Genomic DNA, 12253 nt, shown 5'->3' on the forward strand with positions numbered 1-12253 from the left:
CCTTTGTTATCCAGTTTGATGTTGGCACTGTGTCCGCACACTGGGAGTGGGGAGGGCTCAACAGGGAACAGTGGCTACCACCAGCACTTCCATACAGAGTGAGTCTTGCCTTGGCCCTCACTCTGACAACGTCTCCCTGTAAGTCCCTGGTGCCTCCTTCGTGCAGCCGAACGTGCACTGGTGCTCAGAGCAAGCAGGTCCTTATGGCGAAAATCCGCTTGTGGGCGCGGCCCCTTTAAGAGGCTTCTGCCACTGCTGCAACCTCCATCTCACTCAGCCCCTCAGGACTGGGCAGCCCCGCGTCCTCCCCCCGTCCTACCTTCTGCCATTGCAGGGTGATTTCTTATATTTCTCCCTAGTTATATGGCTTGTTCATCTAGATCCCAGGCGATTTTTCTTTGCTGTTGCTCCTTGTTTCTGTCACAACTTTGATTTGGTCGCCAGAGGGATGAACAGAGCCTCTATCATTTACGCCATTTTTTTCTCCTCTCTATAAGGGCGAATTTTTTAGTACCAATAAAAAGAGATCCCCCACATGTTAGCTACCCATTTTACCAACATATTCTTTTCCTTTTAGTCCGAGAACAGCAATGCTGGATAAATACCAAAAAGAAATGGTGTACCTCAAACAGCAGACTTTTATAGTGTTTAGAAAACATTCTGTGGTAACTCTGTGTACTAAAATTTTAGACTGAATTTACCCTTATTACTAATTTAATTTTATAAATAACAGTATAGTGTCCTTCAAATTTTATGATTTAAAGTTCGTTACATAGTTAATTTAAAGATTCTCAACTTTGGGGGGAATTATTATATCTTTTTTGCTTGATTTTGGTTAGTGATGTTTTTTGAGACGTTTATAATGTCACTTGAAATGATAGAAGACTCACCGGAGTCCCATAGAACAGAATTTTTATCTTACTGTTTTATTTACATGTCAAGGATAAAAATTCAATTAAAATACTTGAGGTTTTCCTCAGATGTGCTTCTAATATAATCTCAGCTATTTTATATACATCTTTAATTTATGCTGACAGTAGATGAAAATCATAGTTGAATGAAATTCACAGGAAATTCAGATTAAAATCCTGTGTCAGATGAAGTTTTCTGCTGAAATAAGGACGTTGGTGGATTTCTGTTCTTTACCTGCTGAAGCAATAGATGCTTAGAAGCAGGAAAATCACTGTGAGCCTGAGGCTAGTCAGTTGAACTTCTTCCTTTCAACCTGCAGGTGGCAATATCACACCAGAAATTCCTGTGACAATTGGCAATGTGAAAGCCTGCAGCCTTAAAATTGTATGATTGTATGTTGGCACCTTGTTAAAAATGAAGTAATGTATTATTTGAATTTGGATATATAAGCAGACCCCAACCTTGGTATGTCTCCAGATTTACATATATTTGAATGGCTGCCCCGGTCTTTTGCTATCCTCTGAGTGAGGTCTTTTGGGATTTCCCCTCTCTCTCCCCTCTGGCTTACTACTTACTGTAGCTTGTGTTTCTCCCTTTTAAAAATACTCACTTCTCTACTGTGCTTCAGTGTGGCATCCATCCTCTTCATAAGGGAGAGGGACCTGGAGTTAAAAAAGAGGAGGAGAGAGTTAGTGCTGAAACAGATCTGGACCTTACTTCCATCTCTATTGCAGCAACTATCACAAACATCGCTGTGTATTTTTCCTCTTGTTTTATTGACTCTATGTCTATCACTATTGTCAACAATGAAGACTTTGGGAAAAACCCCAAAAGTTGTTTACTTGCCTTGGGCACAAGGAACACAAGAAAAATTCTGAGACTAGGTTCTATTCTATTTCTATCTTTGAGGAACCAGGGAAGGGAGCAAGTGAGACTGAACACAAACAAAAAGTTGTAGGGACAAAAAAGGAGCAGACAGCCTAGAAGAAAGGAATAGGGCGGGTAGGGGAAATAGCTGATCTTTTTCTAGCTGTTCCAGGTAGAGTTATCATTTAAAGTAGAAGTTTATGCAAAGATTCCACAGAAACACAGTTACACAAGAGGATTAAGTTCTATAGTGATATTATAATGTAAGATAGTTTTTTTGAGCTTTCCAGCCCAACCCAGAACATACTAAAGCCCCCATCCACCACGAAGTCTATGAGATAAATGTATGCTGACTTTCAAACATTTATACATTGAGAAATGCTTCTGTTGTATCACATCACATATACAGAACATGTCAAGCTTGATAAGCAAGTCTTAACTCGCTGGCATTTCAAACAGGCTGTATACAATTTAAAAAAATGCATTTTAAAGACAGATTGTTCTTTGGTATAACAATATATATTTGAATATTATATTTGTGTACACTGACATTTATGTATTAAATTTATTTGGTTAAGTAAAATGTATCTTTCAGGATCTATTTATCATAATGGGCGGTAGCTTTATAAGACAGTTTTGTTCTTTTGCTGCACTAGTAAAATGTTCTTTTCTTCCCAATAACCAGTGACCTCATGTTATATTGAAAAATTAAAAAAAAACTTTTATAATATTTAACAAGCCCAGAAGTTAGAATGCTGCATGAAAAGTAATAACAGCATGCACATTAGCAGTTTTAATTGTTGTAGCCCTTGTTGTACTAGAGTAGAACATTGAGGATGCAAGCAGTTAGTTATGAAAAGAAAAAAGTAAGACCTGTTTACCAAATTTAAAAATCAGCAAGGTGATTTTCTCTAAATTACATTTCTACTCAAATGCACTCTCCAAATTCAAGTTATTTTCTTAATTATATTTCATATGAGATGAATTTTTAAATCTCTGTACACTTTATGCTCTTGGTTAGAAATTAAACATCGACTGAATTTTCATTAAGCTGGAAATCCAGTTTAATGGTAGCTTTTAAAGATGTGATTTTAGCAAGATATTTGCCTTGGAATAATAATTATAGTAATAAAAATGCATCTACTAAGTACTTTAGAATTTATAAAATACGTTCCTGTACAGAGGCAGTGTAGTGTCATGGAAAGACCTGAGGCTTTGACGTCAGATCTGGGTATAAACCCCAACTTAGCCATGTACTTGCTGTTACTCACCCCTCATGAGTCTCAAGTTTCTCATCCGTAAAATGAGGGTAACACGTGTGTTGAAATGTGAATATTAAACAAGAACAAATGCATGCAAAGATCTTAGCATGAAACAATAGCCTTATAAACCTCAAGCATTTGATCTTCACAGTTTTAGTAGGAAGTAGGTTTTATCTCTATTTTACAGATGAGGCAGCTGAGGCTAGGTCACTGATCCAGGGTCATCAAATCTGTTTTATGACTCCAAGTCAGAGCACTTCCCTCAGCCGCTTCTGGAGCAAGACTGCAACACCTGCTAAAATAACATCGATTATTAAATGTGACCACTCAGTTGATATCTGATCTCAGCCCTTTTCCCCTCTGATATACAAGTGATGCTCAAAGCTAGTACGTAAAATGAAATGCCATCTCTTTCTCTCCTGCTAACAAAACCCAAGGAGGGAGAGAGTCTATTAATAGAAATTAATATAACCTATGATACATCCTATTCTCACCACCCAATATTTAATACTGATAGCAAGTTTCTTTGAACACATTTCCTAACTTATTGCAATACACCATAGTTGGGAACCACTGCATAAGATGAGTTCTAGGGAGAATAAGTACGACATTTTGTAATTGAGATCTTCTGTTGGAAAATGATGAGAAAGATTGGTGGAGCTAGTAGGAGTCTAAAAAGTTAAGACTTGATCTCATAGGTAATCAGAGGTTCTTGAGTAGGAAAGCAACGAGTTTAAAGTGGTGGTCTGCAGTATGGTTCAGAAATGAAAAAGCCTGGAAATCCGAGAGACCAGTTGGATTATTGAAGTGAACCAGATAAGATGAGAAGGCCTAAACTAAGGCAGTGGCAGTGGCAGTGGGAATGAAAAGGAATAAACAGATACAAGAAGACTAGTGACTGATTGTGTATGCATGGGCAATGAAGGAGGTAAAGGGGTCAAGTGATAAGCAGAAGGTTCAAAATATGCTTTCAGGCAATAGGTGTCCTTTAATTGTATTTTGTGGAAATGTATATTAAAATGATCTTCCAGCCTCAGGACTCAATATCTGTTGGTGGAAAGGAAATAATATACAGGATGCTAAAGGGCAGAGAAAGCACAAACTTAGAATTAGATATTTATAGGACATAGTTATCTTTTTTCATTTTCTACCAAATTGTTTGGGTATCTTGCTATACTGGTTTCAGATCCTAGGCTGAGTGACTTTGTAATTAGTCACATAAACAGGCTGCTATCTGAATTTAGGACTTGTTCTGGAACATTACAAGTGGGTTCCCCAGTGATAGGGAGCACTTGGTGAGTTGCGACACTTGGCATCTGACCAGCAAATAACTAGAATGTTTGAAGTGACTCAGAATTTTTTTTTTTAAAACCTGACATTGAGGTCACCTGATAGACTGTATGTCCTATGCCCATGATGTGGGCTCCATATGGGCGAGGATTTTGTTTTGTTCACTGTTGTATCCCCAGCAGAGAATGGAGCCTGTCCCTTAGTAGATACAATCATTGTTAGATGAGTAAATGAAGCCAGCCATCATGAGTGTCTGGCTCACCACTGTAGCCTCGGTGCTGCGCACAGTGCTGATTGCATAGGAGGAACTGAATAAAGGTTTACTGAATTGAGTTAAAATGAATTGGACAGCATTTGGACTAGTGAAACAAAATTTTATTTGGTTTTATGTTCTGTGAAAGACAATAAAATAATGTTCAGTTGGTAATTCTTTACATGGAATATTAAGCAGTAACAGAACTGTATTTGTTATTTTGCTAGTGATGATCTAGAGCAATTTATGGAAAATCAAGGCGCATCCAGCCCAGGTATCCTCATTTTAACAACAAGCCTCAGCAAACCATTCATGCGACTGGAGAAGTATGTTACTCTCTTGCAAGAGTTGGAACGGCATATGGAGGTAAGGGAAGGCACGCTTTTTAAAGCTCAGGTACAAAGTATAGATCTCTGCTTTGGAAGAAGCTGCCAGTTTGCCTCCAAGCTAGCCTTGCTGAAGAGTTCAGAAAAAGCCTTGATTTCCAAATTTACTTAATCCAATCTTCCCTCTTCTCAGGCTTTTACTTTTCCTCAGCATGCGGCAAAATAAGAAGATGTTGTTTTTTTTTTCCTCTGAAGATTTTTTACTTTTTATGTGTTTTTATTTATTTTTTCCAGCTTTATTGAAATATGATTGACCAATAATATATATCAATATATTTTTTATATATCAAAATATATATAAAAGTAATAATACAAATAAAAATTGTATATATTTAGGTTATACAACATGATATTTTAAGGTATATAATGTGATAATTTAATATAACATATACATTGTGGAATGATTACCACAATCAAGTTAATTAACAATCCATCACCTCACATAGTTACCTTTTTTTTTTTATAAGAACACTTAAGATCTACTTTATTATCAAAAATATACAGTATAGGGTTATAAACTATGATCACCATTAACTTGTTTATCTTATAATGGAAAGATCCCCATCCTTTACTATTAGATATTTATGATCACTCTTCCTTCTTTAGTCCTCCCAGCCTCAGTCCTGTTGCTTCTGTCAAGTCTCTGCTAGCTTGTTGATTTAGGTTTTCTTCTGCCTTCTCATCTGTAGATAGTGGTTCAATCAAAATCAACCAAGAAATCTATTCTGGTATATGAACCAACTTTATTGTGGGAGATAAACAAAACAAAACAACATTAGAAAATATAAAGACCATTTTACTATAGACAGGAAAATTTAGCTCTAGAGCTCTGTGGTCATTCAGCTTTCTGACTCTGGATTACAATGGAAGTTTCTGATATTTTCTTAAAGATTAATTAATAGGTCTAATATTAGTTTATCTCTCTATGCATCTATACATTTACATCAAAATTTTTGCTTACAAAGTTACAGTTAACTTCCAACAGCTGTAGCATAGCTATAATCTTTTCTAAATATGAAAATTTCATCGAGGCCTTATAATTTAATATTTTTTCATCAAGAGACCAGATCCTCTTATTAAAAACCAATCAACATGGAGAGTTTCTTGAGCCATTCTTGTGCAATTGAACATGGGGTTTGAGGTGTGGGTGGGAGAGGAGGGCCTACTGGGGGAGGCTGCATTTACCCTACTTGCTCTTCCTGTGTCTGGGGAAAGGTTTTGAGGTTTTAAAGGGTTAGATTATCTTTAAAAAAAAAAAAAAGGTTGCACACTGATGGTCTTGTCAGCATTTGTAAGGATTGAAAGCATGAACTCTGAGCGAAACTACATTCTCAGGTTATTTGACCTGCCAGAAAGCTGGAGGCAGTGGGGAGCTAGTTAGTAAAGCCTGCAGGAATAAAATTTCAGTTAAGGCTTGGGAAGATGTTGACCTCTGGATGCCTTTCCAAAAGCTAAACCAGTTCACTGAAGCATTTGAAGTTTGCCTCTCCTTGTTTATCAGAAAAATCCAGAAATAAGTGGCCTAAGTTTCTGTTACTGCTCAGTGCTGAACTATGAATATACACTTAATTTGAGGAGGAAAATCCCCAAATGTTTCCATTGCCTGGATCTTCTTTCTTAGCCTTCCTTGTATTGGAGCCCATTTCTACTCCTGCCTCCATTTGCTGTTGGTTACCTGCCTTTAGCTGCCTTCCATTTCCCACCATCAGATAATACATACCCTTAGCACTCGTTCATCATCTGGTGAGGCACTTGATCCAGTTTTCTGATTGTTTAGCACGGCTTCTGGCTAATGGTACATTAGAACCTGAACTTTACAGCTATCAACTGATTTGGGTAAGGATAAATTTAACTATAAAAGAATAGAACCCTCTTTTTATAAGCAATACTGTTCTTGGCTTGAGTCAGACCACTAGTCTGTTTAGCTCTTTATTTAATCACCCAACGCTGGTCAAGCAGCACATATTGCCTCCTCATTATTCCCACTGAATTCTCAAATTTAGGTACATAACTACACCCCGATGCTCCAATGTTAGGTGGATACCTACCCCCAAGAAGCTCTACTTTCCCTTCATAAACAGTAATGTAGGTGTGCATACCTCAAAGCCACTTTTCAACCTGTCCACTTTTCAGGGTTGTAAGTACCATAGAATTGCAGATTATATGTAATAATCTTGCTTAAGAAGAAGCATATAGTATAAAACTTGAAATTTCTTCCCATCTGCCCTATTGAATCTGCCAAAAGAAAGTAGAGGCATTTTAGATGAGATTGGATTGATTTTTCTCTAACTACCACTCTGTTTTCATAATTTCCAACCTCTTGTCATTTGGTAACAACATGACTAATGATGCCTTCCAAATAATTATTATTTATTATCTAAAGTATAACAGCGAAAGAAAATGGGAACTTGTGCCTCAATAACCACACCTATGTTGTTACCCAATATGTGATGTGTTATCAGCAGTCTTAATTCTTAATCACCTAACAGTTGGAGGTGCTGAGATTCTAAATGCTCAAATGCTGTTTTATTTTTTAATCTTTAAATTAGCATACAGTAAAATTGACTTTTCTTTTGGTGTACAGTTCTATGACTTTTAACGCATGTGTAGATTCATGTTACCACCACCACAATTGAGATATGGAACAGTTGCATCATCCCTTAAAATTTCCTCTCTTTGCAGATACACCCTCATCCCACCCCTAACTCCTGGCAACTGCTAATCTGTTCTCCTTTAATATTGTTTTAAAATGTATTCCTTTAATAGGATACGCATCCAGATCATCAGGATATTCTGAAAGCAATCATAGCATTCAAAACTCTCATGGTAGGTGATGCTCTAAAATTATTTCTCCATTTTTATACTTTGTTCCTAAAAGAATGATTTGTGTGTAACATTTCTTTCCTTATGCAAAGGTCTTTAGAGTGGAAAAGGTTCTAGTGACAGTATCGCAGTGATTGTTTTATTTAATTTTGTCTTCCAAAAATCATGCTTACTTATGAAAGGTTGCCAGACTGAAGGATAAAGCACTCACATTTGAAGTCTCTGCCACATTAAGCATTGCTGTGTAGGTGGGGGGTTTCCTTTAGTCTCTTTGTCTTTACCCCTGTGTTGCTCACTTTATGTCAGTGCAACTTGTTCACTGATTGGCATCAATACAGGATTAATCTACTTATGCCATAGAGTGCGAGTTTATTATTTGCATATGAAAAAGAAATCCTTCATTAAATCTGAAAGGAAAAAAGACCTACTAAAATACAATGCTCTCTATAGATTGCTATCAAAGGTACCTGTAATCTTGTATCTTGAGCATCATGGTTAATGTTTTCTTGAACCAACTGGTATAAAATCACTTGGTGGTATTTTAGGAGGAAAGAAAATGTCATTTTGGGTGATTGATTAAGTTTAGCTTCAATTTAGACATTTCTGTAGCATTCCAAGTGATTGGAATCAATGTTTATTGATTCTTGCTGTAATGTTGTGATGCAACATTCACCATCACCTTGTTTTTATTGCTGTTAAAGAACCAGTACATGACATGTCCATGGTTAAATAGCAAATTGAAGTCCAGAGTAGGATATTAGTTTAATATTGCTGTTGTAGATCAAGAACAGTCGAATGTTGGCAGTTTCACGTGGTTCAATGCATGAAACCCAGGGCATTTACTATCATTTGTGTCCCTTTTATTTTTTCTATGTAAATTGAATATAAAATCCTCTTTTCTAAAACTATATTTCTTTCTGATCATTTTACATGTTGTAAAACTTGTTTTGATGGTTATAGTATATTTATTTCTACTATAGATGCTTCAAAAATATCTGCATAATGAATTTATTTCTTCAAGTTTCTATTTAGCTAAAAGGGGCAGCAGAGATTTTATAAAAAACACATCCCCCAAAACTGTGACATTCATTTAGAAACAGTGACATAACTAACCAAATGTTTATTTTCATATTCAATTTGGAATCAATACTGTTAAATTACTCTAAGATAACGTCACACTTTCTGAAGCAGTGGAGGGTGTGTGTGTGTGTGGTATTCATACCTCAGATATTGTTTCTTAGTTTGTATTTTCAGTTTGTATTCATGAAATTCAGTTGTATCTTTTTTTTTTATAGTCCTTTTAGGAATAAAAATTAATTTAGTCTTCTTAATAGAATTTACTACTAGTCCCTAAACGAAGTATAGGACAGTGCATATGTATCATTATGAGATCAATTTGATTTACTGTGGCATAAGGAATTTAATTTTCTCTTTTTCTGTAACTGCTAGAGTTTTTTTTTAAAGATATTATTTAATTGGAAACTGAGCGTATGTTAGAAACATAAAATTGCTTTGTAAATAAATCACTGTTTATGCAGATAGACGAAATGGAGAATAGCTAGAGCAGGGACACCAACCAGCAGATCTGAATCTACCAGTTGCTTTCCTTGCTCTGGCTGAAGTGATTCTGCTACTTGTCTACCCATGCTCCTTGCAGAGAAGGAGAAGCAAGGCCCTTCTACCACTTCATCTTGATGTTTTGGCAAAATGAAAAGTAGCTCTTCCTCACAAAACTTTTGGGGGCTCACGGCTAGAGATTTAGTGTAGTGGATCTTCATGTCTGTCAGTACATCAGTGATCGGATTCTTGGTGAGGAATAGAACTCAGTGAACATTTGTGAAAGTCAAAAGCCACATCTTAACTTTGGTCTTGTTTTAGGTCTGTTTCATAAGAATTCCTATCTCATTATGTGCTGCTTTGGGTTCTGTAGGGGCAGTGCCAAGATTTAAGAAAGAGAAAACAGCTGGAGTTGCAGATACTATCTGAACCTATTCAGGCATGGGAAGGCGAGGATATTAAAACCTTGGGAAATGTGATTTTTATGTCACAAGTAATGGTGCAGTATGGAACATGTGAGGTAAGATGTTTCAAATCTCAACACCATTTTTTCCATCTTTCACATTTTTCTTTATCTGTTCTTCCATCAAGGTCAAATGCTCAAATATTCAAAGAAACTGAGTGCTTATTCTTTTCCCAACACTGCTAGGTTCTATGGGAGATAAAAGGAAAGAATGCAGTGATCCCTGCCTTCAGAGAACTCCTTAACTACAGATTAAATCACAAGCTTCAAGTAGAAAACAAACCAAAATTGTCAATGTCAGTTTGTGCAATCTCGATAATAGATTCCATAGAAGTTCAGAGAAGGGAGAGAGCAAGAAGATTTTATGAAAATAAAACTTGAGAAGGAGGGCCATGAAGAGAAAAGCGGAGAATTTCATAAGGCAGAGCTCATTCTTATTTCAGGAGAGAACAGGAACATAGCCTTTTTTTTCTGTAAAACATTAAGAAGCCAGTGTGTTGAGAGCAGAGGAAGCATGTTAGGCAGAGTGAAAGAAAATATGATTGAGTCAGAGTCAGGTTATGAAGAACCTTGGATGTCAGGCAAGAGTAGTTCAGATTGATGCAGCAGGCAATAGAAAACTATGAGTCCTGAGTAGTAGAGAAAGACAATGAAAATGGTGTTTATGACACTTAATCTGACAACCATATATGTCAGATAAACTGGAGGGGATGGGGCTAGAAACAGAAAGGTTAGCTGAGTTGGAAAGTGATAAGTACTCTTGATGAAGGTAGTGGTGGAGAGAATGAAACTTAAGGGGCAAATCTGAGACATGTTTAGAAGGGTAAGTCTATAGGAATTTGTGACCTATGGGCTAGAGATGACAGATGCAATTTTAGACCTGTTAATATTCGAGTGACTGTAGGTATCCCAATGAAGATGTTTGTAGGCAGCTGTTAAAACAGTGTAGAAATGTAGGTGGGAGACAGAGTTAAAGGCAGAGATTTAGATGTCCCTGACAGATGGGCCTTCCTAGGAAGTAAATATCCAGAGAGAAGCACAGAGGGCTGAAGATGGATTATATCTTTTAGAAAGGGGGGGGGGTGAGAGGGGAGGAAGATTGATTATTTCAATTGGTATGATTTATCAGGTGTTAGGATTGTCTTTCTCCTCACAAAACATCTTCCTATATTCCATGACAGGTCTCTGTTAGATTCATTACATTTGGGTTAAGAAGTAATCTTATTTAAAATGTAGATTCCTTGAGGAAGGTTAATGCAGAGAGTTTAACTATTAATCTCACACCTTTGGGATAAACCTCTTTGGTGAAGGGAAGAGGAATCAGTGCCAGAAAGAAAAGAGGAAGAGGAAGATTAGAAGAGAATTGGGGGAGTATGTTGTCCTGGAAATTCCAGTAGGAGCATTTGAAAGTAGTCAGCCCATTGAGCGCTGCTGAAGGTTCAGAGGTCAAGGAACATGAAGACCAAGAAGAAGCCATTGGATTTCACTAGAAGGCAGTTATCGATGACTTTGAGAAAACGGTGAGGGTCAGCAGGGAGGGATCCATGGAGAGAAAATGAAGGCATCAAGAAATATGGCAATAAATGTCAAGAAATAGGATATTTTGTATGAGGAGTCACAGGGACAAGTGAAGGCCTGTTAGGATAGGAGATGTGCATATGTTAAAGGCAAAAGAGAAAAAGCTAGTTGAACAGGAAAGGCTGCTGGAAGAAGGAGGAGGAGATGAGATGTCTGTAGAAGGAAGCCAAGCAAGAGAAAAATGCCAAAGGATACAGAGCACTTGTCAAAAGAGTTATCCTCAAAAGGTTGCTCTTCTCAAGTGAGAGGAGGAAGATGGAGATAAGTATAAGGATAATAGTAGCTAAGATGGTTAGACATGTAAGCTGAATGTAATTTTTGCATCTCCTAATTGCATATCTGTTTAAGGAGTTCAGAAGTCCTTATATATAAAATTTTCTTTAGTGCCATTAAAAAAAAAGTATTTACTTTGTTTTACATGGATATAATAACTATCTTGTTCTTATTGATTAAAAGTAATTTTATAAATAAGAATTTAACATGTTAGAGCATAATAAATTTCCTATCAACCTAAAAACCCTTTATTTTGCTGTTTTTCAAAGTAAAGTCATTTTCTTTTTGTGAGCCTACAGAATTATCTTGTGCTCTGGCTATAGCTTGGACAGGAAGGCATTAACTGTGAATTCTCAGGCTTACATACTTGGGAAACAAGCATGGTCATTTGTATTTAACTGTTATGTATAGGAAGGAGGGATAAACTGTGGGTTTATATGCATTTCAAAGTAAAATTCAACTAGTTCTGTGCTTTAAAATAGGGTATCTTTCAGAAAAAAATCACTGCCCATGTTTCATTGCCTTATTTAAGACCTATATTGCAAAACAGTGATTCCAGTAATTCTTAACAAACAAAACATCCAATTTC

At 36.6% G+C, this 12253-nt stretch overlaps 1 protein-coding gene across 1 annotated transcript in view; it reads left to right on the forward strand.

Moving 5' to 3' along the window:
- The window catches only part of ARHGEF6 (Rac/Cdc42 guanine nucleotide exchange factor 6), a 111134-nt gene that overhangs the window by 76727 nt on the left and 22154 nt on the right, over positions 1–12253 (forward strand). Inside the window, exons 10-13 of the mRNA XM_006924196.3 lie at positions 4812–4950; positions 7737–7796; positions 9724–9870; positions 11527–11546. Coding sequence (XP_006924258.2) covers positions 4812–4950; positions 7737–7796; positions 9724–9870; positions 11527–11546 — 366 coding nt within the window. The remainder of the gene's footprint in view (positions 1–4811; positions 4951–7736; positions 7797–9723; positions 9871–11526; positions 11547–12253) is intronic.

The sequence above is a fragment of the Pteropus alecto genome, unplaced genomic scaffold (assembly GCF_000325575.1).
Source record: "Pteropus alecto unplaced genomic scaffold, ASM32557v1 scaffold139, whole genome shotgun sequence".
In the NCBI taxonomy this organism is placed as follows: Eukaryota; Metazoa; Chordata; class Mammalia; order Chiroptera; family Pteropodidae; genus Pteropus; species Pteropus alecto.